The sequence below is a fragment of the Cetorhinus maximus genome, chromosome 12, assembly GCF_964194155.1.
Source record: "Cetorhinus maximus chromosome 12, sCetMax3.hap1.1, whole genome shotgun sequence".
Classification (NCBI taxonomy): Eukaryota; Metazoa; Chordata; class Chondrichthyes; order Lamniformes; family Cetorhinidae; genus Cetorhinus; species Cetorhinus maximus.
The window spans coordinates 109,122,736-109,142,420 of NC_135890.1; the positions used below are offsets into that span (position 1 = coordinate 109,122,736).

The 19,685-nt window shown below is 41.9% G+C and overlaps 1 protein-coding gene across 8 annotated transcripts in view; it reads right to left on the bottom strand.

The window, feature by feature from the left end:
• Positions 1 to 805: 805 nt before the first annotated feature.
• LOC144687844 (acyl-CoA dehydrogenase family member 10-like) overlaps positions 806 to 19,685 on the bottom strand; it is a 54,220-nt gene continuing 35,340 nt past the window's right edge. For 5 of the 8 annotated variants that reach the window (XM_078554372.1, XM_078554371.1, XM_078554375.1 and 2 more), the window contains 6 exons: positions 12,572 to 12,662; positions 10,862 to 11,020; positions 9,307 to 9,479; positions 7,221 to 7,364; positions 5,535 to 5,612; positions 806 to 2,039 (listed from right to left, as the gene is read on the bottom strand). In XM_078554372.1, coding sequence (XP_078410498.1) covers positions 1,905 to 2,039; positions 5,535 to 5,612; positions 7,221 to 7,364; positions 9,307 to 9,479; positions 10,862 to 11,020; positions 12,572 to 12,662 — 780 coding nt within the window. In that variant the 3' untranslated portion in view covers positions 806 to 1,904. Of the gene's footprint in view, positions 2,040 to 5,534; positions 5,613 to 7,156; positions 7,365 to 9,306; positions 9,480 to 10,861; positions 11,021 to 12,571; positions 12,663 to 19,685 lie in introns of all 8 variants that reach the window. The other 3 variants (XM_078554374.1, XM_078554370.1, XR_013578226.1) reach the window with 2 other exon arrangements.

The window sequence follows — 19,685 nt, forward strand, 5'->3', positions numbered from 1 at the left end:
CAGGAATAAAAATTGAAGTGCATGTTAGGAAAATAATTAAGAGTTGGCTTCATCTTCAGCAGCTGTTGGTTTTTGTGTCAGAAAAGGGATCATCACCTGTAACTATCCACAACTGTCAACAAGCTAAAGACCAGTTATAATGTAGTGAAATGGCTCACTCACTGATTCAGTGGATGTTTGCATGGTGTTGACTCCAACAGACCAAGAAAGGTCTCAGCTTCCATTCCCTGTCTGTTCTCAGTTAGCTGATCTCAGCTGGGGCCACAGTGGGGATATATTTATCCAAAACACTATTGGGTTAGGTGGGGAAGAGAAAAGAGGGAGGGCTTCTGCTCCTGTTGTCCACTGACCTCTGCTCACACACACATGAATGTCAGCTGAGGACCAACCTCTGCTTGGCTGTGCTGCATCCTATGGATAAATGCTCTGTTAAGCATCCTGGTCTAGACCACCAAGGTTAGTTAGGGCATTAGGTAAATGCACTGCAATTTGTCTTAGCACCACTGAGCTAGGGATGGCGGAGACAAAAGTTTCCATGCCTGATGATTATCTTGTGATCCATGATGGAAAGCACATGTGTGACTATTCAGGCCCAGAGCACAGTGGCAATCGGATAGGCTATTGAAGGCCAAGAACTTGGTGAGAAACTAGAGGCGCATGTTCACTGCATTCTAAAAGGGGGAGGTGTGGGGAAAGAGGAGGAATGAAAAGTAAAACAATAAAAACTGCAAAATTGTTACCTACCTAAACTATGAATTATGTGCATATCATCTTTCATAAACTTATTTTCAACCAAAAAATAAAATTAGTTGATTGCCTTTATTTTCCACATGACCACAACCTGTTTCCCTTTATATATAGAAATGTGCAATAAGCTCTAAAAACTTTAGCATCTGAAAATACTTCAGAACCTTTCTCTGTATATTACCAAAACTACATCAGGGTTAGAACCGGAGTCCAGCTATTCTTCAATGGTTCAGCCGATTAAATCAATGAGTAACTGAACCATTTTGATTATGGCATTTTCTGTATTACGGAGGGAAAAATTCAGCCAAGGTTCCTTGTTGGAAAATGCATGAATGAAATTGTGATCAACCTGAGCTGTGTTGAGTAGCCTGCTGGTCTACACTCACACATGAAGAATGACCAGATTTGGAAGCTTTCATTGAGTTACATAAACTCTACAGTACAGATACAATCCATTTGCCCAATAGGTCTATTTTTGGCCGTTGTTCATGCTCTACAAAAGTTTCTTCTCATTCCTCTTCAACTCATCCTATCAGAATAATCTTTATTTCTTTCTCCTGCTTACTAGAAATATCAGTGGATTCCTGGTCCCCTGGAAGATCAAGGAGTCAATGCCTTCAAGAAGAGGGAAGCAAAATGTGAAAATTACATTTAAAAAAATCCAATATTTAAATGATTAAATTTTAATATTTCTAATATCTTCACTGATGTTTGGAGAATTTTGCTATGGACACTGCAGAAAATCCAATATCAATAGGTCTCGAGTCCATTCACTTAATGTTTCAGGAATCTCGTCAGGCTAAGTAAGCAAGTTATAAATTATACTATCAGGCTTAGTAACTATGCCAAACCCACAGTGCAACACAGCCTCCTAGCAACTGGCTGAAAGAATGGTACAAGTTGAATTACTTGCAGGAAGTTCAAACCTACTCTTGATCAGAGAATGAAGTGTTGAGAAATTGGAAGGGGGTGAGAGTTGTGAAAAGAAGAAAAATAATAGGGCAATTTGTGTTATTGGTGAGGCTGTCTCAAAAAAGATAATGAGACAATAGTGTTGTTTCACAGGCATAATTACAATGCATATAAATCAAATCAATCTTTAAAAAAACGTAGTGGTTGTCTTGTGCAGCACCAGTGTTCAGTATCTCAGTGTTGACTCAGCGTTTCAATTCAAGCTTGGCAACCACAGCTCTGTGAACTTCATCTGGACCATCGGCCAACCGCAGTGCACGTGCCCAGCCAAAAAACTGAGCCAATGGATAGTCACTGCCAAGCCCGGCTGCTCCAAATGCCTGAAAAACACAGAAATAAAGTGTCAGCAAACAATGAATCACAAGATGATGCAGATCTAAGCTGGAGATGCTTAGGAGCACCTGGAAGAAACTGTGACAGTATCTCCAGTGTTATTCTACAATTGCTTAAGGGGTGCTTACAGTCAGGGCCCTGGAGAGGTGAGTGCAAACTAGGAGGGACCGGGCTCATTGGCCGGGTAGCCTGTCAATCTGGATGGTCAGTGTCCAAAGCAGCCAATTTGGTACGTAGACCATCCTGATTGACAGGCTAATCGACCAATGATTGCTGTTGTCCTGAACGACAGCAATCACTGGTTGAGTTGTAGGATGTGCCAGATTCCTTTCTCACCTCATGGACCTCTGTTTGGGCCTGGTTGTCGTGGAGTGTTGTTTCCTTAAACTTCAGACCTGGCTGGAGCGCAAGCAGGTTGGTGACAGTTGCTTTGAAGCAGGTACCCCTTACACCACTCCCACCTCTTTCCCCTGTAGAGTGCAGGCAAGTGGATTCCTCTTCAGACCTGACTTCTCTATTTCAAGCACTCCATTGACTGGAACCAATTCCTGGGCCCCAGGCTGTATTGAGATTTAAACCCAGCTCCCTCTGCCTCTCCTTCTCCCAGCTCCATGCGTCTTGCCGCTTTCCATGGCAACATATGGCAGGTTGGGCAGCACCGGGTAAGAGAGCAACGGAGGCACGAGGCGGTTGGGCCGCACCACTTGAAGACACCAATTTTAGCCATAAATGGAATTCAAGTCTGCCTTCAAGGTCCTCCCAGTTAGTTGGAACTGAGGGTGAATTGAGATCTGGAAGTCTGATCCATTTTGGGCTGTCCCTACCTGGAATGTATCATCCTTGTTGTGTGCTGGCTGTGTCCTTCTACCAGGTGTCTCATGACAATTTAATTTGGCACAGAATCCACTGCAGGTATTTTGCAAACAAGAAAAAGGCCTGAAAGCCTAAGGCTGTAGACATAGCTACTGAGAAGTTGAATAGAATTTCAATATGTACAGAACAGTCCCGCAGGATTTTGGATAAAAGAGTACATATGCAATGCGCAGGCCTTGGGCACAAGGGCAGTTGTTGAATTCCCATTAACCATTACAAAAGATTGCCAAAGTTCAAAGAAGCTGTGGAAATTCTTGGATGGCTGTTTTTCCAAATAGAAATGGTAAAGAACATGTGAAGGAGCAGGGTAAGGCCTATGATTCTGTAAGAGATAAAGCGCCTGGTGCTTCAACTCTCCAGCCCTTCCCGACCCTCCTCTCTCAATGGTGTGGGCCCTGGCCCCTGTGCCAGGCCCTTCCCAAACCCCTCCAACCGCTACACCTGATGTTAATACAGAGTTTCACCACATTGCCGTGTCCTGTGAAAGACTTGTTCAGCTCAGCTCCATCTCATCAATATAATGAGGCAGGTTCCCGTGGTGGCATCTGGATTTCTGGTTTTGTCTCTGGTCGGGGCTGTGGGGTTGAGGCTTTGACAACATGAGGTGCAATTCCCATGGTGGGGACAATCCCCCCTGACCTCAGTCCTCCCTTGAGGCTGCCACCGCCACACGCAAGGCTGGTGTTAGTTAAACGCAACTCCTTAGGTCCCCAGTTCCTTCCCCCTTCCTTGGTGACCAAGTCTTGGGGCCTAATTTGTCTCTTTCCAACTTCGCTTCTTAAGTGAAAAGCCAAAAAAGGTTTTATTAATTAGCTTTGCTGTTTGGCATTTTTTAATGATCTTCTTAATTGATTACTAATTTTTAAAAATTATCAATTTATTGCTTTGACACTGATTTTTTTTGGCTCAGCAAGATGTGTATGTTTTCCCCATACCTTAACATTTGTTTTTTTGAAATTCATGTTTAATGTTGTACCAAACCAGATTTCAGGCAGTTGCTTCTGGCTTTCTTGCTGAAGAGGAATGAGAGGCTCAGAAGAAGTCTGATCACTTTTTGGAGGGCTGGCAAAAGGGGTTATTTTTGCTCCAGTTGAAACGGGAAGTATTAGAAATGTTCAGCATGTCTGGCGGCATCGGTGCAGAAATAGAGATCAGTGACCCTTCGTCAGAACTAATGCATATCGTGGACCCGAATCATTAACACTGTTTCTCTCTCCACAGATGCTGCCTGGCCTGCTGAATATTTCTAGAATTTTCTGTTTATATTTCAGATTTCCAATATCTGCAGAACTTTGCTCTCCTATTATATGCTCCATGTTGGGTATTTGTAAGTGTGGTTAGTTTCAGTTTAAAATGAGAAAATATTTATCACTCAATGCAAGATGTAATTTTTCTGTTAACATTGGTTGGTGCTAATTTACTGAAAGGTTTTGCCATTTTTAAACTTCAAAGTGAAACCAGGAATTATGCACCAATAGAATGTGTCATTGTTAGTTCAAGATATTCTCATTTGTACATAGGATTGTTGTTTATGGTGCTTGTGAGGTTCAAGTCTTTTGGATCTTGTTGTCTGGATATTGTATGGGGCCTGATTCAAAGAAGCAGAGCTGGTTGCATTATATGAATGACCAAATTGTGTGTAAATGTCTTACAAAGCCATGGTTGTAAAATGTATCATACTGAAACCTGAGCTTTCAATGTGCATTCTAAACAGAGGGATAGTGTATAAAAGCCAAGAAGTTTTGCAAAACCTATATAAAACAGTTGGACCCCACTGTGACCATGGTTCCCAATTCTGGGGACCTAAAGGATGCGAGGGGGAGGATTAAATGTGGGGGATAGGATGGAATTTGGGGCCCAGAAATAGGTGAAACACCAGGGCCCATGATTTCTCTCCCTGACCGTGCTTACAGTTGGTTGTGATCAGCAGGTTGCCTCTAATCTCACTCCTCTCAATATGAATCATACCATTGTCATAAGGCACATTATTCAGCAACTCACCCAATGACAGAAAAAAAAACCCAATTGTCTCTCATGGATCAGTGTGTCAGACTGGGGCTGGAGCCTAAAATGGCCAACTCTTGAATTGTACTACTACAACGTTGGAATGTAAACCCCTGACTTCAAGATTATGCAGAGTAATTTCTCATGAATTACTGAGTTCCTTAATTACTTAAAGCTTTAACATACAACGGATGGGCTAAGGTTGATCACTCACATCAACCCTCGCTTTCAGGCACACCTTTGGCATATTTCTTGTAATATAAGAATAAAAATCTTGCAGAGTAGAATATGTTTTAGCAACTAGTTTTATGTACAGGGTTAGGGATGTAGTAACTGTTAAGGATCAGTCCCTGCAAATGTGTAAATGTAATGATCAGGTTTGATGTTAACCTGCAATGGGTTTTTATCTGGGATCATTTCTAACCTAGGGGTTTACACAGATACATCAACAGAAAAAAAACCGATATGTAACCCAGTCAGAAAGCGAGAAATCAACATTTTTATTTTAGTATGTTTCTATTCTGAGGGAAGAAGGTGTATGCTTGAATTAAAGAATAGAGTTACAAGTCTATGTAGTTGTTGGTTTATGCATTAGCCACTCTCACCTGGATTGCACGATCAATGACATGCAGCGCCATGTTTGGTGCCACTAATTTAATCATCGAGATCTCGGAGGCTGCTTCCTATAATGACAAAAGATCAAATGTTCAAAGAATACTGCAGTGTGCATGAACCAGGAATAAGAGAAAGGATGCAATACAACACAGAACTAACTTGACAGATAATGGATTACTAATGGAGTGCATTGAGAAGCAGCAAGACTTCAAAATTGGGAGCTTAATGGTTGCATTTCTCTAAAAGGTCCAAGACCACCCATGTCATTACTTGTGGGCATAGATGTAAAAAGAGCAGTGGCTCTCCTGTGGCATGACTGACAGTAAGCTGGAGGAGTCATCTTTTTATAATGATGAGTGCATTATATATTATTTAGTATCAGATTACATCGTGCATGGATTCTGACATTGCTCACCAGTAGTCTGGGACAAAGACTGGGAATGGTATGATTGGTTGAAGCTGATGCTGGTTGGATATTATAAACCAACAGAATATAATTCTAGAGATAATAAGCAGCCCAGCAAGATTCGACACAGCTGGAGAAGTGGCTCTTGTTATTCATAAAACATTTATAAGCCAGAACTGAGAGGTTGTATATGTGTGAGCAAAGCAATGGAGTGAGTGGCAATAACACACATAAATCAAATCAAAGTCTTAAAAAAATAAATAAAAATGAGGGTTCAAATGAATAACACAAGTCCCAGTCCCTGAGTGAAGAGAGGCAAAAATTATTGCAGAGGTTATAAACGGTTCGTGGGCAGTAAAGTTTATGGGCAACCAGCATTCTTTATAAATATCGTTTTTAGATGAAACCTAAATCTGTGGAGTTGTTGGGAAACAAACTGGCTACTCAAAACAGTTGTGAAAAAATGTCACCATTCTATTATTTGATCTTGCTTGTTATTAATTTGTTTCCCTTTTGGAATGGAATTTTTGTCATCACAGGCTGAATAAGGTTTATAGACAATAACACATTTTGTAATTTGTAGTTTGGACTTTCATCATCAATAGGTCAATCAATAATTTTTTTGTGAATGAGTCAGTGTGCCTCACATCTTACAAATGGCTTCATGCCGGGTATGGTAGCAAAGTGGTTATGTTACTGGATTAGTAATCCAGAGGCCTAGTTTAATGAAACGCAAGTTCATCATGGTAGCTGGGAAATTTAATTCAATTAATTAGTTAAATAAAATTTAGAATAAAAATAATTTATAGTTGTAAAATCCTTTTTGGTTTACTAATCTCTTTTAGGGGAAGGAAATCTGCTATTCTTATCTGGTCTGGCCTACATGTGACTTCAGACCAACCGCAATGTGATTGAGTCGCTACTGTCTTCCGAAGTGGCCCCGCAAGCTACTCAGTTGTATTCAAGGAGCTGGCTCTCCAACACCTTCTCAAGGGCAATTACAGGTGGGTAATAAATGCTGGCCTTGCCAGTGACACCCACCTACTTTGAAAGAATAAAAAAAGTGTGGCAGACACAGATAATAAAATTGATAAATAGATTAATGAGACAAAATTCTATAAACCAAAAGGCATGGAAATAGTAAGCACACAATGACATAAGTTTTGCTGGTTTCACTCCAAATTGCTTGTAATAGAAAAGACTTACTTGCAGTCTGATTTGTTGGAACTGTGGAGCAAAATTGAAGTTTTCATTTTCAACATGTCTTTACCTTGTCGCTCACTGTATCCATGAGATGGGCAGCTTTCAGCACTAGCAACCTTGCCTGTTCAATTTCGACCCGGGAGTTAGCAATGTCTGCCATGATAGTGCCCTGCTCAGCTAATGGTCTTCCAAAAGCCACTCGTGTTTTTACCTACATGCAGTGAGTGGGAGGTTAGAATCTGTATTGCATTACTATAGCCCCCTTATAATGTTGCGGATATTTTAGCTAATGGATCACAGACATTCTTGGCCAAATGTATCAGACCTTAATTCTCTTTGTGGACTTGGTTAGATGCATAATGGAGCTTTCTGAGCCACATATAAAGGGTAAGTCGATGTCCCCATTAATTTGCAGGCATCTCAAATTGTTGATACTCGTATAATCTTCGTGTTCTCGTTTACTATTTATTTAAAGGGAAAAACCCTTTGCAACGATACAAAAGCAAAATACTGTAGATGCTGGAAATCTAAATAAAAACAAAAAAATTGCTGGAAATACTCAGCGGGTCAGGGAGCATCTGTGAAGAGAAACAGAAACGTTTCAGGTCGATAACCTTTCATTAGAACTGAAGAAAGATAGAAATGTAAGAGTTTTTAAGCCAGTAGAATGAGGGATGAAGTAGGAAGCACAAAAGAGAAGGTCTGTGATAGGGCGGAGGGATAGACTGACAACAGATATCATGATGAGTGGTAATGGATATAGTAAAGAAACAAAGATGAGGCATTAATGGATATTTAGCAGCCTTTGCAACAGAGTTTGTTGGTCGCATAAGGCCTGTGGACTGTAATTTCGACTGCTCTGAGTTAGGAGGATCTAAAATTAGTTAGAGTTCCACTGATGACCAACATAAACACATCAGTTCCCCCAGCTTCCCATACCTTATTTTTCTGGCAGGGATAGACACAAGCCAACCTTGCAAAAATATAAACAAAAAGCAAAAGAATAATACAGGTGCTGGAAATCTGAAACTAAATTGAAAATACTAGAAGCACTCAGCAAGTCAGGCAGCACCTGCACAGTGATCAGACTAGTTAAAGCTTTGGGAATGGACCTTTCTTCAAATTGGCAAAATAATAAGATGGTCTTTCTGCTAGAGTACTACACTCACCATGAGGCGAACTCTATTTAAATCAATTAACTGGCCACTTAAGGGCTGCTGGTGGGAGGAGTTCAGAGGCAGGGAGAAACCCGGCTGATCACTCTTCTTGGGCCTCAGGCGGGAAGGAAAGGGACTGCTTACCTCAAGGGCACCACCCTCCAGAAGGCTCACTTCCCCTTCCTGCCAAGAGGACCCCACCACCCCACACTTACTTGGTCCTGGAACTCAGAATCCCAAGACTGCTTGTAGCCCTAGTACGGGCCACTGTTGCTGCTTGGAGTACAGAGCTGCCAGCTAATCTGTGAGGGTTGGAAGTCCCAGCTCGAGCCAATTAATGCTCCTCAGAGCGTTAAATGGCTGTGTGGCTGCTGTGTTCGGTCAAGATGAGTTCCTGCCAACTCTTCAGGTGGCAAGGTGGGAAAAATTCTGCCCCAAGGCCTATTGTAGTTCCTCCACTGCTGAAATGGTTAAGAACCACTAATTCCAGGGAACAAAAATGGAACATCCCTACTCTACATGGCACAGACCTTTGTCCAGTCTAAATCTTTGATCGTTGGCCATTCAGCACCTGCTAAGCTGGTTGGCTGACCTGCTCACACGTCCCAAACTAATGCAGTTCTTCAATCTGTCACAAGGTGGTGTGATCAACACTCCATTTCATGCCTTCTCCATGCGAAGAAGTAGAAAATGTAAAGTGAGGGATGAGAAAAAGAAAAAGACATGGGTTTGAAGCCACATCTCATCACAGCGGAGCAAATTAGAGAAAAATAAATTATTTCATTTACAAAGAATTTCCTATTGTTAAAACGTCTCTGAAGGCTTCACATAATGAGGAACTTTTCGAATACAGGACATTTATCCCTATTTCAATAACACCTAGCAACGTGAGATTGCATTTAACAGTCAGTAAGGGACACTTTTAAACAGTTTTATTGGTCTAGGTCTGAATGGAGGTATCCAGGTGATCAATATCGCTCAGTGTTAGATACTCACCCGCTCCTTCATAAGTTGCAAAGCTCGATCTGCGTAGCCAATGAGTCGCATGCAGTGGTGTATCCTTCCAGGTCCCAGCCTACCTTGGGCAATTTCAAACCCTTGGCCAGGTCCTAACAGGATGTTCTCTTTTGGCACTCGAACGTTTTTGAATACAAGTTCGCCATGACCTCCTGCAGTAAAGTAACAGATATGTTTTTATAACCAATCACAACTCCAGCGCCATCTCCCTCCTTTCATCATTACATCTGTACTATCATCTCCCTTCTCACTCACAGTCCAGACAGTTGCCTCATTCCTACTCCTCCCCAATTTCTCCAACCTTGCTCAACAACTGGATTAACTCTTCTTCCTCTCCTGTCCTGGCAGCTGGATAAATTACCTGCCCTTCCTCTTCAGACTAGTCACAGAAAATTTACCCAAGTAACTCTGCTATCTCATGGCACTGATCAGCAGTCTCATAAGTTCTTAGTTGATTCACCCAGCTTACAGCATACATTCATAGAATCATACAGCATAGAAGGAAGCCATTAGACCAATCATGCCTGTTCCAGCACTTTGAAAGAACTCCTAACTAGTTCCAATTCCCTGCTCTTTCGCACAGCCATGCAACCTTTTCCTTTTCAAGTATATATCATCCATTTGCCTTTTGACAGTTACTATTGATTCGGCTTCCACCACCCTTTCAGGCAGTGTATAACAACTTGTTGCATAAAAAGAATTCTCCTGATCTTCCCTCTGGCTTTTGTGCCGATTACCTTTAATCTGTGTTCTGTGGTTACTAACCCTCCTGCTAGTGGAAACAGTTTCTCCATATTTACTCTATCAGAATCCCTCATGTGATCCAAGGTGGCAACTGAAATGCTTCACAATAAAGGGCTGCTTCATCTTCAAAGAGAAGGCTTCTGATGTTCCTTTCGTGAGACACCAATAATCTGGCTACAGCACAACAGGAAACCTTTGGTTGCTTTATTTCCTTTGCTAAACGAAAGGAACTGCAGATAGAACAATACTGGAGGTGTTTAAGTTTTGTGAGTTTTATGCTTACCAAGATAATGGATATCAGTGCTAGGAAGTGGAACATTTTCCTATTTCAGGCACACAGTGTCAGCAACAAGCACCCTCAGACCAAAGACAATAGAGTTAGATAGAGAATAAAGTCTCCTCCACTTTGTTCCAATCTCAGAAAAGCACCTCTTCGGAATCAGTGTGACACTTTCCCACGTCGTAGCCGACCTGTGATTTCTCTTAACAAGTCTGCAAATTTCAGGGGCAGTTTAGTGTCTTGGAATATGTCGACAAGGAACTAAGCTGAGATAAAAAAACTTATTCGACAGAACCTTTACAGCCAACAAACAAAGAGAATTTATAACACTGCTTCACCCAAGATATCCACTATACCAGCACCAACTGTGTCACCATGGGCATCCCCCAAATGTAACCTTTTTTCCAGGGTTATCTCCAAGCACATACCCTGCTCATCTATACAGGCCCCTCAATCGTACAATACACATTCACCTCACACAGGTGTCTCTCCAATAATAGCCTGCCTCACCTGGAGGGTCTTCCATCCCATAAACAGATAGAGGTCGGACAACATTAATCCCTGGTGTATCCATAGAAACCAGAATCATGGACTGCTGTCTGTGACGATGAGCCTGTGGATCCGTCTTTCCCATAAATACGCAGAGTTTGCAGCGAGGATCCATTGCACCTGTCAAGACACACAATCGGGGTACAATGACACCCAAGACTAGAGAATGGGTAGGTGGCTGTCATGCTGTCAGAGATAAAATTATGTAACATGCTGCTCACATTAATTCAGTTATAACACACATATAATTTTCTTCCTAGTTCTGGTCACCATGCTACAACAACACTAAGTGAGCTATAAGGAAAGATCCGAAAACTCAAGCTTAATATCTATAGCCAAAGAAGAACCATTTAAAGATTCATATAATGCATTACATGGCATAGACAAGATATTCCAGCATATTACTTCCTGAGTCAGGAGAATAGTAAAACATCGCTTAAAATTGAAAAGAAATTTAAAACACAAAGAACTTATTTATTCAAAGAGTAATAAATGCTCGTAAAAATCTACTATTCAGGATAATAAAGACAAAAATAGAAATTCGAACCACAGTTGACCGCTATAATTGGAGTTCTAGATAAGCATACTGGCGTGCATAATCATTTTGACTTTTCTAACGTAACTTCTCATTTTTAAAATATTCTTCCATGGGATGTGGGCATCAGTGGCAAGGCCAGCATTTGTTGCCCATCTCTAAATGCCCATCAGAAAGTGGTGGTGAGCTGCTTTATTGAACTGTTGCAGTCCATCTGGTGCAGGTACATGCACAGTGCTTTTAGGAAGGGATTTCCAGGATTGTGATCTAGCAACAGTGAAGGAACGGCAATATAGTTCCAAATCAGGATGGTGTGTGGCTTGGAGGGGTGATGGTGTTCCCATGCATCTGCTGCTCTTGTCCTTCTAGGTGGTAAAGGTTTGGAAGGTGCTGTCGAAGGAGCCTTGGTGAGCTGCTGCAGTGCATCTTGTAGATGGTACACACTGCTGCCACTGTGCGTTGGTAGTGGAGGGAGTGAATGTTTAAGGTGGTGGATGGGGATGCTGATGAAGTGAGCTGCTTTGTTCTAAATATTTCTATCATACCTTTCTGACTTATGTGGCACTATCATTCTATAAAATTAGTTGCACTTTTTTAGGTCGTTTTACACCTGGTTTTCTAGATTATTTCAGCTCTCATCCTTTATAAATTAACTGGTCAGACCACAAATATTGTGCTCAATATTGGCTACTAAGCTACAGAAAATAGATACCTGCATAAAAAAGATGCACAGAAGAACAATGAGATTGATACCACGTGTGAAGATGATCAACAATAAGAAGCTTTAGTTTAAGGAAGTAGGTGATTAAAGCAGATCTCTATATAAGTAGTACAGATAGGGTAAACCCAAACAGATGCTTCAAAATTAGGCAAGAAAGTAAAAAAAAGTGAAATCAGGAGCATCTTTAGTAAGAACTAAATTTGCAAAACATTGGGGTTATTTAACATACAGTTAAATGCCACAATGATACCTGAGGGATGAATTTTGATAGGTAAAATTGCATTTTCTCAACCCAATTTTTGCTTTATTGCAAAATTTAGATCCAAGAAAAAAACAAGGAGTATACTAGTCCCACCCCACCCAGCTTCTCATTATTCCCATCCAATCATGTGTGATGTTCCTTGGTCATTCTTACCTGATGTCCACCATTTGTGGCCATTGAGGATATAGGTGTCTCCCTCTTCGACAATTGAGGCGTTAATATTTGTGGCATCTGAAGATGCGACCTGCACATTGCAAGTACAACAAGGTAATATGGAATAATCAAAAACTTTGGAATGTAATGGTCATCTGTCACCTTCTTGTATCAGAATCTACAACATTAGCAGTTGTTGAAACTTTACCAATGGCAAAATACCTGAATGCCAGTACTTAAAAAAAAAATTCTTCCTCCTTTAAGGGTGTGGATTCTTTCTGGGATATGGTTCCAAGGACATCAATGTACCTCACTCAATGGTCATTCTTCATGTGGAACCTTGAACAAGAAGTGTTAGCCAAGTCATATTCTTCCTCACCCAATGAGCACAAATGAACTTTCCAGCGAGGGTCAAGAGATAGTGATTAGGAGCAGAGACCCAGGCCAGTTTTTCCCTTCACCTTAGCCCACAGAACCCAATTGTACTGTTGTTACTGCTGAGAGTAGCTAACTCTGTACAAGGCAAGGACTGAGGCTCCTGTCTGTGTAGCTCAGTTCTATAGGGAGCAGTGCACTTACTAAATGAGGCAAAAAAGGAGTCCTAAGACATTAGTAAGGCCATGACAAGATGTCACTGGGATGCAGATATTGGTCCTGTTTAAATGGCTATATGTGCGTCTTTAGTAAGATTGATAACCAAGGAGTCCCAAGGAGTACATTGGTAAAATAACTTATAACTATATATCTACCATTACATGTATAAAACGAAATAATTTTCCAATCAGTCGGCCCAACACCATACAGATGGTAACATGGTTGCAAATGTCAAAAGTCTAATTCCAGTGGGTGCTGAGATCACAGAAAAACCTGGAGAAATTGAATTGGATGACCAAATAGGATTTCCACAGCTTAACACATTTCAATAACCCTGGTCTAGTAACTGACAGGTAATTCTGTAATTGAACTATGTATAAGGGACAGTGTTCTATGGGGTATCAGAAAAGGCAGGAAAAGCTTCATTGCTGATATTCTACTTCAAACTGGTACTGATTGTTGTGGTGCAGTTGCAGACCTTTTTAGCAATAACTGTTGTGGTTCGACTTTGGATCTTGTGGAGGATTGAGGGACTGGCCGGGAACTGCCACAATCTGTAGATGTTTATGTTAAATAGTGAATAGGCCAAAGTCATTAATGGGCCTTTAAACTAAATAGTGGGGGGATATGTGGTAAATTAAAGAGAAAGGGCAAGGAATTAGAGAAAGGTGGCGAGATGGGTAATGATAACCAGAGCATGGCAGGAAGGGAGAGAGTGTACAAACTTAAGAATGCACCAGCAGATAAGGCCAGAGTTTTCAATAATGGTAAAAAAGACAACTTTAAAGGTTTGTATCTGAATGCAAGCAGCATTTGTAACAAAGCGGATGAATTAATAGCACAAATAGAAATAAACATGTATGACCTGAAAGCCATTTCAGAGATGTGGTTGCAAGGTGAAAAGGCTGGGACCTAAATATTCAAGGATATTTGATATTTAGGAAGGTCAGGAAGCTAGGAATAGAACACAAGAGCACAATAATAGCAGGGGGAGGCCATTCAGCCCCTCAGGCCTGCTCTGCCATTTGACAACATCAAGGTTGTCCTGAATTTGGCCACAATATGAGCCCTTAACCCTTGACCCTCTTTGCTGATCTAAAATCTATCTAACTCAGCCCTGAATATATTCAATGACTCAGCCTCCACTCTTCTCTGGGGAAGAGAATTCTTCCCAGTACCTGTTCCCTCATGATCGTGATTGTTTTAAGTTCGGCCCTCCCTTTTACCTCTTGATTATCAAGTATTCCTGGGATGTTTCTTGTGTTTTCTGTAGTGAAGACAGACCACAGAATACCCGTTCACCACTTCTGCTATTTCCTTGTTACCCATTATTAATTCCCAGTCAAACCCTCTAAGGGACCAACGCTACTCTTTTCCTTTTTAAATACTCAAAGAATCTCTTACTAACTGTTTTTATATTTATAGCTAACTTTCTTCCATACTCTAATTTCTCCCTCTTTATTTTTGTTTGTCATTCTTTGCTGGTTTCTAAAATCTGTCCAATCTTCTGACCTATCAATAATCTTTGCAGTAGTGTACGCTTTTTCTTTCAATTTGATACTATCGTTAACTTCCTTAGTTAGCCACAGGTGGTACATCCTTCTCATAGAGTCTTTCTTTCTTAGCGGAATATATCTTTGCTGAGAGTTATGAAATATCTCTTTAAATATATGCCACTGCTCCTTTACTATCCTACCTCTTAACCTATTTTTCCAGTTCACTTTAGAAACTCTGTCTTCATACTCTTGTAACCGACTTTATTTAAGTTTAGGACACTTTTATTAGACCCACACATCTCATCTTCAACCTAAATTTGAAAGTTAGGCTGAGAACCAACCTCCTAGCTATTTGACTATAAGAAACCTCACTACCTGCTGTGAACCATTTGCTTTACAAAATCCTCACTTTAACTTTAAATCATTGAACCCATTCAAAAGACAGAGGCCTGCCACATGAAGACTAGGAATCATAAAGCAGATATAAATAAAAACAAAAAGCTAAAAGCTACTGCGGATGCTGGAAATCCAAAACAAAACAAAAACAGAATTACCTGGAAAAACTCAGCAGGTCTGGCAGCATCGGCGGAGAAGAAATCAGTCAACGTTTCGAGCCTCCATGGCCCTTCGGCAGAACTGCAGCATAGTTTCAACAAGGGAGAAATATAAATTGGTTTAAGGTGGGTGGGGGGCGGGGGGGAAGAGACACATTGAGGGTGTGGTGTGAGCAGATAATCAAAAGATGTCAGAGACAAAAGGGTCAAAGAGGTGTTGAAGGTGGTGGTCTTTGTCTGAGAAAAGTGCTAATTAAGAATGGAATACAGGATATTCAAAGTACAGCTCTAGTGGGGGTGGGGTGGAAAGACTAAAGGTTTTAGTTTTAGATTTAAAAATAATGGAAATAGGTGGGGAAAGAAGAATCTATATAAATTATTGAAAAAAAAGCGGGTGGGGGGGGAAAAGAAACGGGGTGGGGATGGGGAGTTTAAGATCTAAAGTTGTTGAATTCAATATTCAGCCCAGAGGGCTGTAAAGTGCCTAGTCGGAAGATGAGGTGCTGTTCCTCCAGTTTGCGTTGGGCTTCACTGGAACAATGCAGCAAGCCAAGGACAGACATGTTGACAAGAGAACAGGGTGGAGTGTTAAAATGGCAAGCGACAGGGAGGTTTGGGTCTTTCTTGCGGACAGACCGCAGGTGTTCCGCAAAACGGTCGCCCAGTTTGCGTTTGGTCTCTCCAATGTAGAGGAGACCGCATTGGGAGCAACGAATGCAGTAGACTAAGTTAGGGGAAATGCAAGTGAAATGCTGCTTCACTTGAAAGGAGTGTTTGGGCCCTTGGACGGTGAGGAGAGAGGAAGTGAAGGGGCAGGTGTTGCATCTTCTGCGTGGGCATGGGGAGGTGCCATAAGTGGAGGTTGAGGAGTAGGGGATGATGGAGGAGTGGACCAGGGTGTCCCGGAGGGAACGATCCCTACGGAATGCCATCAAGGGGGGTGAAGGGAAGATGTGTTTGGTGGTGGCATCATGCTGGAGTTGGCGGAAATGGCGGAGGATGATCCTTTGAATGCGGAGGCTGGTGGGGTGATAAGTGAGGACAAGGGGGACCCTATCATGTTTCTGGGAAGGAGGAGAAGGCGTGAGGGAGGATGCGCGGGATATGGGCCGGACACGGTTGAGGGCCCTGTCAACGATCGTGGATGGAAAACCTCGGTTAAGGAAGAAGGAGGACATGTCAGAGGAGCTGTTTTTGAAGGTAGCGTCATCAGAACAGATGCGACGGAGGCGAAGGAACTGAGAGAATGGGATGGAGTCTTTACAGGAAGCGGGGTGTGAGGAACTGTAGTCGAGGTAGCTGTGGGAGTCGGTAGGCTTGTAATGGATATTGGTGGACAGTCTATCATCAGAAATTGAGACAGAGAGGTCAAGGAAGGGAAGAGAAGTGTCAGAGATGGACCATGTGAAGATGATGGAGGGGTGGAGATTGGAAGCAAAATTAATAAATTTTTCCAGGTCCCGACGAGAGCATGAAGCAGCACCGAAGTAATCATCGATGTACCGGAGAAAGAGTTGTGGGAGGGGGCCGGAGTAGGACTGGAACAAGGAATGTTCCACATACCCCATAAAGAGACAGGCATAGCTGGGGCCCATGCGGGTACCCATAGCCACACCTTTTATTTGGAGGAAGTGAGAGGAGTTAAAGGAGAAATTGTTCAGTGTGAGAACAAGTTCAGCCAGACAGAGGAGAGTAGTGGTGGATGGGGATTGTTGGGGCCTCTGTTCAAGGAAGAAGCTAAGGGCCCTCAGACCATCCTGGTGGGGGATGGAGGTGTAGAGGGATTGGCCATCCATGATGAAGAGGAAGCGGTTGGGGCCAGGGAACTGGAAATTGTTGATGTGACGTAAGGTGTCAGAGGAATCACGGATGTAGGTGGGAAGGGACTGGACAAGGGGAGAGAGAAGGGAGTCAAGATATCGAGAAATGAGTTCCGTGGGGCAGGAACAGGCTGACACGATCGGTCTGCCAGGACAGTTCTGTTTGTGGATTTTGGGTAGGAGGTAGAAGCGGGCCGTCCGAGGTTGGGCGACTATCAAGTTGGAAGCTGTGGGAGGAAGATCTCCAGAGGAGATGAGGTCAGTGACGGTCCTGGAAACAATGGCTTGATGTTCTGTGGTGGGGTCATGGTCCAGGGAGAGGCAGGAGGAAACGTCTGCGAGTTGACGCTCAGCCTCCACGAGGTAGAGGTCAATGCGCCAGACAACAACAGTACCACCCTTGTCAGCGGGTCTGATGACAATGTTGGGGTTGGACCCTCATAAAGCAGAGACTGAGATAACTGTATTCTCTAAAAGTGCATGCCCTATATCTGTATCAAACTTTGTGTATGTATGCCCATGTGTGAGACTGAGTGTGCGATATTGCATATCGAGGTAAGTGTGAGAACAAATAACTTTATTTTAAACTCACAAAAGCTTGCTGCTGAATTATTTAATTGGAATATACACTCAAGGGTAAGAAAAGACACACCCCTTTCCATGGACTACATATTGATTATGGACAGTAAGACAGCAGATACATTTTGTTCATGATAGAAAGAAGTCATTTGTGGAAGTAGCTTATGGGCCTCCTAACCAACTGGGACGGGGTATACAGGAAGAAATAATTGGGGGCTTATAAGAAAGGTAAAGCAATAATCATAGATGATTATAATCTACAAATAGTTTGGATGAATCAGATCTGCAAAGTTAACCTGGAAGATGAGTTCATGGAGTGTTTGGGGGACAATTTCTTAGAGTAGAATGTTCTAGAGCCAACCAGAGAGCAGGCTATACCAGATTCTCTTAGTGTGCATTGAGACAGGTTTAAATAGTGACCTTATAGTAAAGGAGCCTCTAGGTGGCAGTAATCATAACATGATTGAATTTCACATTCAATTTGAGGGAGAGAAGGGTGAGAAACGTTGGTCTAAAACTAGCGTTTTAAACTTAAATAAAGGCCATTACAAGGGATGAGGACAGAGCTGGCAAATGTGAACTGAGAAAATAGGTTAAATTGTAGGACAGCGGAGAAACAGTGGCAAACATTTAAAGAAATATTCCATAACTCTCAGCAAAGATAAATTCCAATGAAAAAGAAAAACTCTGGGAGAAGGATGCGCCATTAATGGCTAACTAAAGAAGTTAAAGATAGTATCAAATTGAAAGAAAAAGCATACAATACTGTGAAGTTTAGTGGTAGGTCAGAATATTGGACAGATTTTAGAAATCAGCAAAGAATGAATTAAAACATTGCAATGAGGGAGAAATTACTGTGTGAGAAGAAGCTAGCTAGAAACATAAAAGGATAGTAAGAGTTTCCAGAAATATTTAAAAAAGAAGAGTAACTAAAGCGAGTGTTGATCCCTTAGAGGGTGAGACTGGAGAATTAATAATGAGAAGTGAGGAAACGGCAGAAGTTTTGAACAGATATTTTGCATCTGTCTTCATTACAGAAGACACAAAAAACATCCCAAGCATACTTAAAAATAAAGAGGTAAGAGGGAGGGAGGAACAATCAATAGGGAGAAGCTACTTGGAAAACTACTAGAATTGAAGGTTGACATGTCCCCTGGACCTGACGGCTTTCATCCTAGGGTCTTAAAAGTGGCTGCAGAGATGGTAGGTGCATTGGTAGTGATTTTCCAAAATTCCTTAGATTCAAGAAAGGTTCCAGCTGAATGGAAAATCGATAATGTAACACTTTTATTCAAGAAAGGAGGGAGACAGAAAGCAGGAAACTATAGGCCAGTTATCCTAATGTTTGTCATGTGGAAAATGCTAGAATCCATTATTGAGGAGTTAATAGCAGAACATTTAGAAAATCATAATACAATCAGGCAGAGTCAACATGGTTTTGTGAAAGGGAAATTGTGTTTGTCTAATTTATTAGGATTCTTTGAGGAAGCAACGTGGATAAAGGAGAACCTGTAGACATGGGCCAGGATTTTATAATCATCGGGTGGGCTCGACGGGAGAGGTCAGGAAGCCAACCACCGCCCGCTATTGGCTCTGCACCGCGATTTCATGTGGGAGAGCCAATTAAGGCCCATCCTGCGTGGATCGCGTGCGGTAGCGCTACCTGTGCGGGCGGGGAGAGGAGGGAGAGTCAGGTCTAGTATGCAGTTCACGCATGCACGCGAAAGGGTGCTTCAATCCCCCTGAGGCACAGAGCTGCCTCAGGAAGATTGAAGCACTTTTTGAAAAAATTAATAAATGCAATAAAAATTCAATGAAACATGTCCCCTCATGTGACTGTATCAAATGAGATGGGACATGTTTGTAATTTCAAAATAAAGTTTTTATTTAATCTGAAATAGCTTTAGGAGACCTCATCCCACTCATGGATGAGGTTTCCTAAAAAATGTAAAGGCTGCTTGGCCTTTTCGCCTGCCTGCCAACCGTTAGGTTGGATGGGCAGCATAAACTTCAACTTAATTACCTTGTTATTGGCCTTAATAAGCCTATCAATTATTGGCAGGCGCACAGC